The following is a 13,881-nucleotide window of genomic DNA, read 5'->3' as shown; positions in this document are numbered from 1 at the left end:
GCATAATGGTGAGCACAGGTGACAAAAGTCAAACACAATTAGAGCACAGCTGTCACCACTTGAACACAACAACTCAAAATTGATCACACTTGTGGCTAATGATGTGAGGGAACATATACAGTAAGCCAGTTCAGAGAGCACTGGTTTGTGAGGCCCTACAATGGATAGAAATCTGAGAGGAAGAGTTTGTGTGAGAGGAGGTCGAGGTGGTCGAGGTGGTCAGCGAAGACAAAGAACAGTAATATCTGATGAAATCAGAGCTACTGTGATTGACCATGTTCTTGTCCATGGTATGAGCATGAGGGAGGCTGGACAAAGGGTACAACCAAACATCAGTAGATTCACTGTGTCCACCATAATCCGAAGATTTAGAGAAGAGAACAGGTAATTACCTTTTTTTGACATTATAGTACAGTATGTAAATGTTGACAGCAATTACTGTATGACATACTATATACTGTACCACAGTATACTGTAAGTAAATATATGTTTCAGTACATCACTGTACCAATGTACTGTAGTATTGTAATGGAGGGTTGGTCTAACTGTTTGTAGGCCTAGTATTCCATGTATATTTTTTGTAACTCCATGTTCTCTTTTTGTAGAATTGAAAGACTGCCACATGGGGGTGGGAGGACAGGTATGTTCTCCCCACACCAAGAGACCCTAATTGTTGATATGGTCCGTGAGAACAATGCCATTAAACTGAGCGAAATTCAGCAGAAGATCATTGAGGACCATTTAAATTTTGAGGGTATCAACAGTGTCAGCCTCTCTACTGTTGATTGTGTCCTCAAGCGCAACAGACTGCGCATGAAACAGCTATACAGAGTGCCCTTTGATCGCAACTCAGACAGAGTCAAAGAGCAAAGATTCCAGTATCTACAGGTTGGCATATATCCAGACACATTCAATGTTGATTACTCTAAGTAGTGATTTACTGTAGTGGCCTAAATCACTTTTTCCGTATCACTTACAAAAATATATATTTCTACAGAGGGTTTTTCAACTGGATGCAATGGAAAGACCCCATCAATACATCTACATGGATGAAGCTGGGTTTAATCTCACCAAAAGGAGAAGGAGAGGCCGTAATGTGATTGGCCATCGGGCCATTGTTGGTGTTCCTGGGCAGCGTGGTGGCAATGTCACATTATGTGCTGCCATCAGCAATCATGGGGTTGTCCACCATCATGCCAACCTGGGGCCCTACAACACTCACCAGCTCCTCATTTTCCTCAATCACATGCGAGATGCTTTGTTAGGGCAGCAGGATGAGCATCCCATCTATGTTGTTGTTTGGGACAATGTGAGTTTTCACAGAGCCCTCCAGGTTAGAGAGTGGTACAATATGAACCAAGGTTTTATCAATCTTTGCCTTCCACCGTACTCCCCTTTCCTAAACCCCATTGAGGAATTCTTCTCCTCATGGCGGTGGAAGGTATATGAACGCCAACCTTACACCAGGGTAAATCTCCTGCAAGCCATGGGACTTGCCTGTGGTGACATACAGTGGGGAGAACAAGTATTTGATACACTGCCGATTTTGCAGGTTTTCCTACTTACAAAGCATGTAGAGATCTGTAATTTTTATCATACGTACAATTCAACTGTGAGAGACGGAATCTAAAACAAATATCCAGGAAATCACATTGTATGATTTTTAAGTAATTAATTTGCATTTTATTGCATGACATAAGTATTTGATCACCTACCAACCAGTAAGAATTCCGGCACTCACAGACCTGTTAGTTTTTCTTTAAGAAGCCCTCCTGTTCTCCACTCATTACCTGTATTAACTGCACCTGTTTGAACTTGTTACCTGTATAAAAGACACCTGTCCACACACTCAATCAAACAGACTCCAACCTCTCCACAATGGCCAAGACCAGAGAGCTGTGTAAGGACATCAGGGATAAAATTGTAGACCTGCACAAGGCTGGGATGGGCTACAGGACAATAGGCAAGCAGCTCGGTGAGAAGGCAACAACTGTTGGCGCAATTATTAGAAAATGGACTAAGTTCAATATGACGGTCAATCACCCTCGGTCTGGGGCTCCATGCAAGATCTCACCTCGTGGGGCATCAATGATCCTGAGGAAGGTGAGGGATTAGCCCAGAACTACACGGCAGGACCTGGTCAATGACCTGAAGAGAGCTGGGACCACAGTCTCAAAGAAAACCATTAGTAACACACTATGCCGTCATGGATTAAAATCCTGCAGCGCACGCAAGGTCCCCCTGCTCAAGCCAGCGCATGTCCATGCCCGTCTGAAGTTTGCCAATGACCATCTGGATGATCCAGAGGAGGAATGGGAGAAGGTCACGTGGTCTGATGAGACAAAAATAAAGCTTTTTGGTCTAAACTCCACTCGCCGTGTTTGGAGGAAGAAGAAGGACGAGTACAACCCCAAGAACACCATCCCAACCGTGAAGCATGGAGGTGGAAACATCATTCTTTGGGGATGCTTTTCTGCAAAGGGGACAGGACGACTGCACCGTATTGAGGGGAGGATGGATGGGGCCATGTATCGCGAGATCTTGGCCAACAACCTCCTTCCCTCAGTAAGATCATTGAATATGGGTCGTGGCTGGGTCTTCTAGCATGACAATGACCCGGAACACACAGCCAGGGCAACTAAGGAGTGGCTCCGTAAGAAGTATCTCAAGGTCCTGGAGTGGCCTAGCCAGTCTCCAGACCTGAACCCAATAGAAAATCTTTGGAGGGAGCTGAAAGTCCTTATTGCCCAGCGACAGCCCCGAAACCTGAAGGATCTGGAGAAGGTCTGTATGGAGGAGTGGGCCAAAATCCCTGCTGAAGTGTGTGCAAACCTGGTCAAGACCTACAGGAAACGTATGATCTCTGTAATTGTAAACAAAGGTTTCTGTACCAAATATTAAGTTCTGCTTTTCTGATGTATCAAATACTTATGTCATGCAATAAAATGCAAATTAATTACTTAAAAATCATACAATGTGATTTTCTGGATTTTTGTTTTTGATTCCGTCTCTCACAGTTGAAGTGTACCTATGACAAAAATTACAGACCTCTACATGCTTTGTAAGTAGGAAAACCTGCAAAATCGGCAGTGTATCAAATACTTGTTCTCCCCACTGTAGGTGTGGAGGCATGCCAAGCCTGGATACGGCATGCCAGGGTTTTTTTCCCCCGTTGCCTGGCCAGACAAAATGTGGCCTGTGATGTGGATGAAGTCCTGTGGCCTGACCCAGATGGAGACATGATGCTGTGGCTGAGTAATGCACTTATTTGTATATTTTTGTACTTTATTTTTTACATGGGCTTACTGTACACAAGTGGCAAACGCATAAGATTTCTGTTTGGTTTTTACAAGTGCTACATGTAAATGCACAAGATTTCTGTTTTGTCTTTTTGTACAAGTGCTAAATGCACAGGTTTTTTTTGTTTTGCAACATGCATTTAGCCTACAGTGAACAATAAACATTTATTTCTCCAGCTTCATGTCCTGAGCATTGTGTTTTCTATTTTTCTACGTAGTGTTTAGTGACTGTTCAGTAGTGTTTTTTATTTTGATTGACTCGGGGCACGATTTGACAACATAGTTCAGTTTTGAGCACAGATTGAACTGTTTTGAGGTGAAAGTTTGGTTTTGCAAGAAGAGTCTGAGGTTTTGTGAATGTAGCTTGAAAATTGGGTTTTGTGTTCACAGTTAAGAGAAAAGGAGAGCAGCTTTCAAGAAATGTGTCTTAGCAATCGAGAAAAACTGTAATGTGAGACTTGTTATAGGCAAGAAATGTATTGGAGGGTTGTGATAGGCCAGTATTGTTAGTATATGTCGTCCTCTGCTGGTGAATGAAATAAACGCATGCTGGATATGATAGACTCAATGGGGCAAGTGAACAGAATGTTTCAGTACATATCACTTTTTTGTTTTTCTTTTCAATCACCATGTTGTAGCTGCTGCTGCAGTGGTCCACACAGGTTCAGGTGTAGGATCAGGGGTGTTCATGATGTCACTGATCCAGTCAAGGTACAGGCAAAGGCTGGTGTACAGACCAATGTCAGAACAACCAGACCAGAACAACCCCTGTAGCTCACCCCCACACACCAGAGAGAGAGAGAGAGAGAGAGAGAGAGAGAGAGAGAAAGAGAGGAAAATCTTGATTAGCTCGTTGATCGTACTATTCTCTTATACTGTTCCAATGTGACAGCCAGAGATACAAATATAAATGTTTGCAGAGTAATGTGCTGTTGATGTACTGACAAGGCAATTGTCGGTTGAGAGGAGGGTTTTAGCACAGAATGTGTGTACTATCCAATAAACGGGCAAGGCTATCTGGCACATCTTGTCATCTATGATCCGCAAGTGTTTCACACTTCTGTATGGAGGGACAGAGAGAAGGACTCAGGGGAGTTTATTTGGTGCTTATCTATTCCATTAATTTGGGTTGAGGCATATAGCCCTCCCCTGGCTTTATGGTCCACTCACCCTGTCCCGGTATGGTGGAGCCCCAGCCGCTGACCAGACACTTCTCATGGAGCTGAGGGCAGCATGTGAGTAGGGCTACGGGCATGACATGCTGAGTGAACCGGGCAGGCTCTGCCAGCTTCACCATTGCCAGACTGTGAGAGGGGCCTCGTGCATACGGCCCGTGCTGCACATGTCTGGCCATCTGGATGTGCTGCTCTGTCCCTTCCTCCACCGTCAGGTTATGCTCCCCCAGAGACACCATAGTGTGGCCAGGTTTGAGGAGGAGAGGAGTAGAGTAGAGTGGAGTAGAGAGGAGAGGAACTTATGGGCTGCATGCATTTTCACACTGATTTCAAGAAAGGAAAAAAGGGGGAACACCCACTCGACAAAGCAGTTCCACTCGTTGATGAGGGCACCACTGCACCTTTCCTTCCCATACCAGCCCCCCTTAGTGTTCCACAGGTAGACCTGCCAGGGTCTGGAGTGGGGTTGGCAAACTTCCTGCAACAACGCTACATCCTCCTCCACTGGAACAGCCGCTAAATAAGAGAGAGAGAGAAAGGGAGAGAGACAAATGGTCATAGTATAAATGGACACTGAGTGTACAAAACATTAAGAACATATTATATACATATTATTCCTAATATTGAGTTGCACCCCCCCCATCTTCAGCCTGCTACCCTCAGAACACCCTCAATTCGTTGGGGCATGGACTCTACAAGTTGTCGAAAGCGTTCCACAGGGATGCTGGCCCATGTTGACTCCAATGCTTCCCGCAGATGTGTCAAGTTGGCTGGATGTCCTTTGGGTGGTGGACCATTCTTGATACACATGGGAAGCTGTTGAGCTTGAAAAAACTCAGCAGTGTTGCAGTTCTTTACACAAACCGGTGCGCCTGGCAAGTACTACCATACACTATTCTTAGGCACTTCAATATTTTGTCTTGCCCATTCACCCTCTGAATGGCACATATACACAATCCATGTCTCAGTTGTCTCAAGGCTTAAAAATTATTTTACCTGTCTCCTCCCATTCATCTACACTGATTGAAGTGGATTTAACAAGTGACAATAAGGGGTCATAGCTTTCATCTGGATTCACCTGGTCAGTCTATGTCATTGAAAGATCATAATGTTCATAATGTTTTTTACACTCAGTGTATATCTCCCTCCCTAGCCTCCAAAAGAAGGTATCATTATTCATGCTCTTGCATGGCATAACAGTCTCATGATGCTGTAGATACTGTGTAATACAGTCTTACCTGCACACCCCAAAGCCAAGGTCATCAGTAGCAGCTTCATTATGTCCTGTTCTCTGTATGAGACTCTGGGTTTAGTCTGTGGTTCTTTTATACCTGTGTATATATCTGTTTCTCTAGCCTTTAGATCTATGGGAGTTGACTTCCTGGGCTGCACCTGTGCTTCGTTTTCCTGGCACTTCTCTTATGTTTGTGACTGAATTTACAATTCTTGACATAAGTACAGTGGGGAAAAAAAGTATTTAGTCAGCCCCCCCCCCCCCCCCCCCCCCTCCCTAGCATTTAGAGTTAATATTTCACTGTGATGAAAGTACTCAGTGTTATCTACAATTACGCAACCCCTTGTATCAGTGTGCTGTGCCCTCGTTTAGTAATATCAATTGAAGCTATTCATAAACTGTGGTTTGATTACTAAGAGAAGGTAACAATGTGGCCTTGTGAGACAGATAAAGTTGTGAGAGTAATTGGGAAACCAAGATGGGGAAATGCAGGTACTCAGAAGAAGCCTAATCAGGGATTTTAGGTATTTAGTTTGAATACATTTTGAGTCAGTTTGAATGAATCTTTGACTTAGGCTACATCAGATTGGCCATATCCCTGCTAGTGTCACAACACTATGAAGAGATTAACTAACAGTTCAAGATGTGTTTAGATCTCCTCTGTGATCTTGTAGCTCCAGGCTCTTACATCTTCAGTGAACATGATCATATTTGAGGTAAAATGTATTATTTCTGTCTGTTTTCATTGCAGCTTCAAAAGGATCATGAATAGCTCACTTCGAACCTTTCTGAGATCAGAAACCCAGATGGCACCCTTTTTTTCCCACTAATTTAGAAACTCAAGCTCTGGTTGAGAACGTGTCTGTCAGAAACAAGTCACAGGAATCTGTGTTTTCGTTTTCCTCTGTGTTTTCGTTTTCCTCTGTATGACCTTTTTCTTTTATTCAGAGGAGAGGCAGTTTACTCAGTGTTAGGTGGTAGTTATGTACAGTAGGCAGTTTACTCAGTGTTAGGTGGTAGTTATGTACAGTAGGCAGTTGACTCAGTGTTAGGTGGTAGTTATGTACAGTAGGCAGTTGACTCAGTGTTAGGTGGTAGTTATGTACAGTAGGCAGTTGACTCAGTGTTAGGTGGTAGTTATGTACAGTAGGCAGTTGACTCAGTGTTAGGTGGTAGTTATGTACAGTAGGCAGTTGACTCAGTGTTAGGTGGTAGTTATGTACAGTAGGCAGTTGACTCAGTGTTAGGTGGTAGTTATGTACAGTAGGCAGTTGACTCAGTGTTAGGTGGTAGTTATGTACAGTAGGCAGTTGACTCAGTGTTAGGTGGTAGTTATGTACAGTAGGCAGTTGACTCAGTGTTAGGTGGTAGTTATGTACAGTAGGCAGTTGACTCAGTGTTAGGTGGTAGTTATGTACAGTAGGCAGTTGACTCAGTGTTAGGTGGTAGTTATGTACAGTAGGCAGTTGACTCAGTGTTAGGTGGTAGTTATGTACAGTAGGCAGTTGACTCAGTGTTAGGTGGTAGTTATGTACAGTAGGCAGTTGACTCAGTGTTAGGTGGTAGTTATGTACAGTAGGCAGTTGACTCAGTGTTAGGTGGTAGTTATGTACAGTAGGCAGTTGACTCAGTGTTAGGTGGTAGTTATGTACAGTAGGCAGTTGACTCAGTGTTAGGTGGTAGTTATGTACAGTAGGCAGTTGACTCAGTGTTAGGTGGTAGTTATGTACAGTAGGCAGTTGACTCAGTGTTAGGTGGTAGTTATGTACAGTAGGCAGTGGCGACCCGTCATTCAGGGCAGGTGAGTGCCCCACCTGTTCTGATTCCCTGTTTTGCATGTTATTTTGGCATTAATACGTGTCACATATCAGTTTGCAAACAATGTAAAAAAAAATATATCTCATTGAGTTAATAAAGCCGCGTACAAACATTGTCTATTTTTTGTTTTCTTGAGTAAGGCAGCTCCAAAATGCAAGTGTTTCAGCCTAGCTCAGTGCTTTCTGTGGTGGGACAAGCCAGCAGAAAATAGGAGCGTTGCGCCGTGATTGGCTCAGTGTTCTGTCACTCATGGGGACACTACGTCACCGCCAAGTCCTTAGTAAGGGCAGACATCGAAAATTCAAGCCCTTTGGGTGCTGCCATAGAGTTACATTAGAAGTGCCCTTCCAAGAAGGCTCAAGGTCATTGGCCACAGATAAAATGACGTCAAATCACGTTATATGTACAGTAGCTTTGATTGGACTGATCATGTCAACATCTTACTTTCAAAATCTTAGCTAGCAGTCATCATCATGAATCAAGTCGACAATCTACTGGCAAATCCTTTTTAATCCTTGTCATATGAAGAGAAATAATGAAGAGAAATTATAGATAAAAGGTATCGGTGCTCATCGGCCATTGGACATAAACATTACACATTTACATTTACATTTACGTCATTTAGCAGACGCTCTTATCCAGAGCGACTTACAAATTGGACACAACAAGTTGGAAATCGCAAATTCAACAATGAGTGGTTTGGAAGGAATCGGTGACAGTGGCTAACTGCAAGCATTGCAACTGGGAAGTCGGGAATAAACGAGCTCAGACTGAGAATATATGTTTTGAACGGTCATCCAACTCGGAATTATAAATCCGGCCTCTTTCTCTTTCTTTGATAACAAAATTTGCCCACGAAGGACCGCCGCACCACCTTCCTGTTCAAGTGAGCACATCACAACAAGGTGAGTCCAAAAATGTCTTATATGCTGCTGCATAAATGATGTAATATGCCAGGGAGATATGTATACTGTTGCTAAGAAAGTAATACTAAGTGTATGTTATGTAGTAAGCTGTTAGTAGCCCCTAATAATTTGGTCGATTTTCACCTCTTAATTTCGCCTACTGTTCTGACTTGGTGGGCACATGTAGCCTATAACCTGTTTTAGAGAAATGTAATCATTGAATATTGTAAGAGCTTTCATTGTCTGCTCATATGCCCCCTTTATTTATCCTACGGTTCTGACTTGGTGTACAGGGAGAACACTGTAAGAACGGCCCATGTTCTGAATTCTGTCGCTGTACATTTCAAAAGTGCTGAACAAATAGTTTTATTGACTACGTCCGTCCTGGCTTGCTCATTAATGTCTTAATCGAAATTACGGATTGCCTCTTATCCGCTTGTCCTCCCCTTATGCCATAGTTTGTACATCTCAATTGTCAGTAAAAACCACAAATGTTTAAGCAAGTCAGCCATATCAGCTATGTTTTTTTTAAAGGCAGTAAATGAGGCTGAATGAACTGTTTCGCTGCCAGACAAGGCTCCGCTGATAGCCAGGTGTAGCAGTGGTAAGGTGTGTGGACTGCTGCTGGGACTCAGTTTGTGGGCACCATTTGTCACCGTTATAGTTTAATTAATGTATTGATTAGTGTTGTGTTGTGTAGTGGCTTTGCTGACATGCATCCCACATTTGTATTTTTTTGCCCCACCAAGATTTACATGCTAAAATCGCCACTGACAGTAGGTATTGTGAGACTGCATATTGTCCATATTGTAAGCTCTGAGACATGATGTACACATAACCATATTGATGACACGAACCTGTGGGAGAAATGCATAAACATAGCCTACGTTTCTCAACTTTGTCTGATAATGCAACACTAAGCACATTGCTCATACTGACTCATATGAATAATAACCTTCAAGTAACACATAGAGTTTACTGGTTTTCTACAAACGCATGTTTTTATTTCAAGATAAGTTGACATAAAAAAACATTTAAAAAATGATTTTCCTACTAGCACTGACTTTGCTGATAGCTACTTTATTGTGGAAAAATGTACTTGCCATGACTGTGATATGTGGTTGTCTCACCTAGCTATCTTAATATGAATGCACTAATTGTAAGTCGCTCTGGATAAGAGCCTCTGCTAAATTACTAAAATGTAAAATGTTGACATCAAATAATACTGTATTTCAATCTACACAGACTGAAGCTGATCAGAGGCTCCAGGATGTAGGGGCCCACAGCTGCGACGCTCTCCTCACCAAGGGACTTTGAGGACGTTGGGGACACAGAGGGAAACCAGGAAGGGTCTTTACTGTTTGTATAAGATGTGGTAGACCTGGTCCTGCAGGATGCCAGAATAGTAGGCCACCGCCACGGTGGTGCCAGCGTAGGCATTCCTGCGGGACACACAGACACATGGACAATGCATTAACTGTCAGCCTGCTATCTTGACCTGCTGTTCCGTTCTTGTGTGCATTCGTGCATGTGTCTTACTCTGCCTTCTCCTTCAGCTTCAGGCTGTCCAGCCAGTTGGTGGCGGTGCTGATGGATGTTTCGTAGTAGCTCTTGACGGCGCTGGTCAGCTTTTCCAGGGTTCCCTGCTCTGCATCAGCCTCGGCAACATCAGCCACCGGTTCCTCAGGCGCACCCTCCTCAGCTTACCTAGGAAGACGGAGGCCCTGAACAACTGGAAGGGGAGGGTTAGGGTTAGAGAGTCAAAATGGTTGGTTGGTTGGTCAGTCTGTCAGTCAGTCAATGTTGCTGCTCGAGGTGCTCTTATTTGCAGTCTGGAGTGTTTAACGTTTCAAATCAAATCACATTTTATTGGTCGCATACACATGCTTAGCAGATGTTATTGTGGGTGATGCGAAATGCTAATATGATATGGCAACCTTCTGGGATGCGCACAGTGAGGCTGCAAAAAAGACACCCTGGAACAACACCAGTCTGTCAATCAGTCTGTCAGTCTGTCATTCAGTCAGTCAGGGTCTTGGGTGTGTACTTACTGAGGCCCAGAAGAGTGATGAGCACAGTGATGACCAGAAGCTTGTTCATGATGTCACTCAGATCTGTGTGCAAAGCAAACATCTTGCTGAGGGTCAGATAAATCATGTATCAACTTGTCCACTAGGTGGCATCATTTCCTCCTCCTTTTCAGCTCTGCTCTTAGCCTTACAGTGAGGGGAAAAAGTATTTGATCCCCTGCTGATTTTGTACGTTTGCCTACTGACAAAGACATGATCAGTCTATAATTTTAATGGTAGGTTTATTTGAACAGTGAGAGACAGAATAACAACAAAACAATCCAGAAAAGCGCATGTCAAAAATGTAATAAATTGATTTGCATTTTAATGAGGGAAATAAGTATTGGACCCCTCTGCAAAACATGACTTAGTGCTTGGTGGCAAAACCCTTGTTGGCAATCACAGAGGTCAGATGTTTCTTGTAGTTGGCCACCAGGTTTGCACACATCTCAGGAGGGATTTTGTCCCACTCCTCTTTGCAGATCTTCTCCAAGTCATTAAGTTTTCTAGGCTGACGTTTGGCAACTCGAACCTTCAGCTCCCTCCACAGATTTTCTATGGGATTAAGGTCTGGAGACTGGCTAGGCCACTCCAGGACCTTAATGTGCTTCTTCTTGAGCCACTCCTTTGTTGCCTTGGCCATGTGTTTTGGGTCATTGTCATCCTGGAATACCCATCCACGACCCATTTTCAATGCCCTGGCTGAGGGAAGGAGGTTCTCACCCAAGATTTGATGGTACAATGTGCCGTCCATTGTCCCTTTGATGCGGTGAAGTTGTCCTGTCCCCTTAGCAGAAAAACACCCGCAAAGCATAATGTTTCCACCTCCATGTTTGACGGTGGGGATGGTGTTCTTGGGGTCATAGGCAGCATTCCTCCTCCTCCAAACACGGTGAGCTGAGTTGATGCCAAAGAGCTCGATTTTGGTCTCATCTGACCACAACCCAGTTCTCCTCTGAATCATTCAGATGTTCATTGGCAAACTTCAGACGGGCCTGTATATGTGCTTTCTTGAACAGGGGGACCTTGCGGGCGCTGCAGGATTTCAGTCCTTCACGGCATAGTGTGTTACCAATTGTTTTCTTGTTGACTATGGTCCCAGCTGCCTTGAGATCATTGACAAGATCCTCCCGTGTAGTTCTGGGCTGATTCCTCACCGTTCTCATGATCATTGCAACTCCACGAGGAGAGATCTTGCATGGAGCCCCAGGCCGAGGGAGATTGACAGTTATTTTGTGTTTCTTCTATTTGCGAATAATCGCACCAACTGTTGTCACCTTCTCTGCCTGGCGATGGTCTTGTAGCCCATTCCAGCCTGGTGTAGGTCTACAATCTTGTCCCTGACATCCTTGGAGAGCTCTTTGGTCTTGGCCATGGTGGAGAGTTTGGAATCTGATTGATTGCGTTTTTCTGGATTTTGTTGTTGTTATTCTATCTCTCACTGTTCAAATAAACCTACCATTAAAATTATAGACTGATCATTTATTTGTCAGTGGGCAAACGTACAAAATCAGCAGGGGATCAAATACTTTTTTCCCTCACTGTATCTCATCTCAGCCTCATCTAATCTCTTCTATTTGATCTCAAACATGTTTCTAACAGGTTTCCAATGACTAAGGTAAGGCTATTCTGAGGTTGGCAATGTTTTTAATGACAATGAAACTAGCATTTTTCGTGGTTTCTGTCACACTATGATGCAGCAGACCACGTAGAGATGCAGGATCTTAATTTGACCAGTTTCTCACAGCAGGAAAATAATCCTGGAGAAACAGGAAATGTGAATTATTATGTGGATCATAATTAATGGACATTTTTGTAGGGGTTGATCTTTTTTTTTTTAGGACAAATCAAGTCTGAAATGTTAAATTACACGTTTGCGTTTCCTACATCTGTATAGACATGCCATCATTTCTTTAGTTATTCTGTACAGTTGGAACCCCTCTCAAGACCCTGTACTTGATCTCTCCCAGAGAGCGTTTTGTCCAACAGTCTGGAGACAGACATGTGTAATACCCATCTAATAATACAACACAACACCTTATAACAGTGATATTATCATGACGTGCACCCTGAAGTAGCTACACTAGTAAGAGATGTTTTATTTATCTCCATGCAGGTGTGTGAACCTAAAGAAGATGGTGATCAGAAAGATGGCGAACCAAAAGATGGTGAACCAAAAGGTGGTGAATCAAACGAAGATGGCTGTACTTACTGTTTCTCCTCTCTGTACTGGGTGACAGGAATTAATAGCAAGCAGTAGCTGAGAGCCAGCAGTGAGCTTGCCTGTATATATATGAGTGGGGATGTGTTGACTTGTCGTTCTCCGAGCCAAAGTGCACTCCTCGTAGATAAACACCCACTGTTCAGGTGTTTGTATATGTGATAAAGTAAGTGAGAGAGAGTGCAGACAGGGTCAAAGATGGAGATGCTATGGCAGTAACATGTTCATAATTTGTTGATTTAGTATCATTTGAGTTTAGTGTAGGGACATCTGTGTATTTGCCAGATCCAGATAGGTGTATTGAAATATAACAGGACAAGTTATCCTGTTTGCTGATTGGTTTTGATTGGGGACTGGTTGATTTCCATTGGTCTTTATTAAGTCAGTAGAGTAACCCATTCATATTATATATTGTGTTCATATTACAACCCCTACCACCACCCCCTTCCACCTACCCCCTCCCATGCCTAAGCACACAGTCCTAAGTCTAGATCACCATTGACACGTTGGTCTGGCTACTACAGGTTCTCACAGACTCCACTGCAGCCAAGTGGTGCTGGTAAACTAGGACAAAGATTCACCAAGTGGTGCTGGTAGACTATAGGTCAATGACTCACTACCAGTGAAAGTTAATGGTGGGGCAGCATGATCTGTTATCACTGAATATCTAATCTGAAGCCCAGGGCTGTAGCTGTGGGCTGTTTAAACTGTATAATTTAAATCTTGAGGTGCATTATGATGAATCTGCCATGGTATTTGAGCAAGGCACTTAACCCTAATTGCTCCTGTAAGTCGCTCTGGATAAGAGCGTCTGCTAAATGACTAAAATGTAAATGTAAAATGTATTTTAGCTAAAAACTCCTAATAACATGTCCTGGCTGTGTGTGTGAGGTTAAGTGATTTTACAATAGAGTCTGATTGTACATTTCCAGTATTATGTTACATTTCCCGTGTTAGACTTGATTGGCTTAACGGGGGAAAGTGTCTATGGGTCAGGAGAAACTGTAATCCATGCTTCAGTTTTCTTTTAACAGTCACTACAAACTCAACAATAAGTTGTGAAATACTGAACTTTGCCTTAATATGTAAAGCCCCTTTTCTTTTTATACTCAATTTAGTGCTGTGTAAACACTGGCTGTACTCACTGTTTCTCCTCTCTG

General features: G+C 43.2%; 2 protein-coding genes and 1 pseudogene across 3 annotated transcripts in view; 1 reads left to right on the top strand and 2 right to left on the bottom strand.

Moving 5' to 3' along the window:
- Window positions 1–13,881, top strand: part of LOC311139364 (sperm acrosome membrane-associated protein 6-like) — a gene marked incomplete at its 5' end in the record, with an annotated part of 1,014,348 nt that overhangs the window by 202,023 nt on the left and 798,444 nt on the right. The gene's annotated exons all lie outside the window — the stretch shown is intronic.
- Window positions 3,793–5,752, bottom strand: LOC311140222 (trypsinogen-like protein 3; the record flags this gene model as incomplete). The annotated part of the gene is given in 6 exon segments (XM_084175175.1): window positions 3,793–4,105; window positions 4,241–4,346; window positions 4,348–4,384; window positions 4,466–4,726; window positions 4,834–4,990; window positions 5,713–5,752. Coding segments are annotated over 6 exon segments (783 nt in total). The 3' UTR covers window positions 3,793–3,923.
- On the bottom strand, window positions 8,019–10,700 carry LOC311140226 (annotated as a pseudogene). The gene is made up of 3 exons (XR_014615495.1): window positions 10,483–10,700; window positions 9,971–10,163; window positions 8,019–9,873 (listed from the first exon to the last, which is right to left on the bottom strand). The product of XR_014615495.1 is annotated as an uncharacterized misc_RNA (transcript).

Source organism: Coregonus lavaretus, assembly GCF_964263955.1.
Source record: "Coregonus lavaretus genome assembly, chromosome: 13".
NCBI classification, from domain to species: domain Eukaryota; kingdom Metazoa; phylum Chordata; class Actinopteri; order Salmoniformes; family Salmonidae; genus Coregonus; species Coregonus lavaretus.
This window is presented reverse-complemented; position numbering and strand designations above follow the sequence as displayed.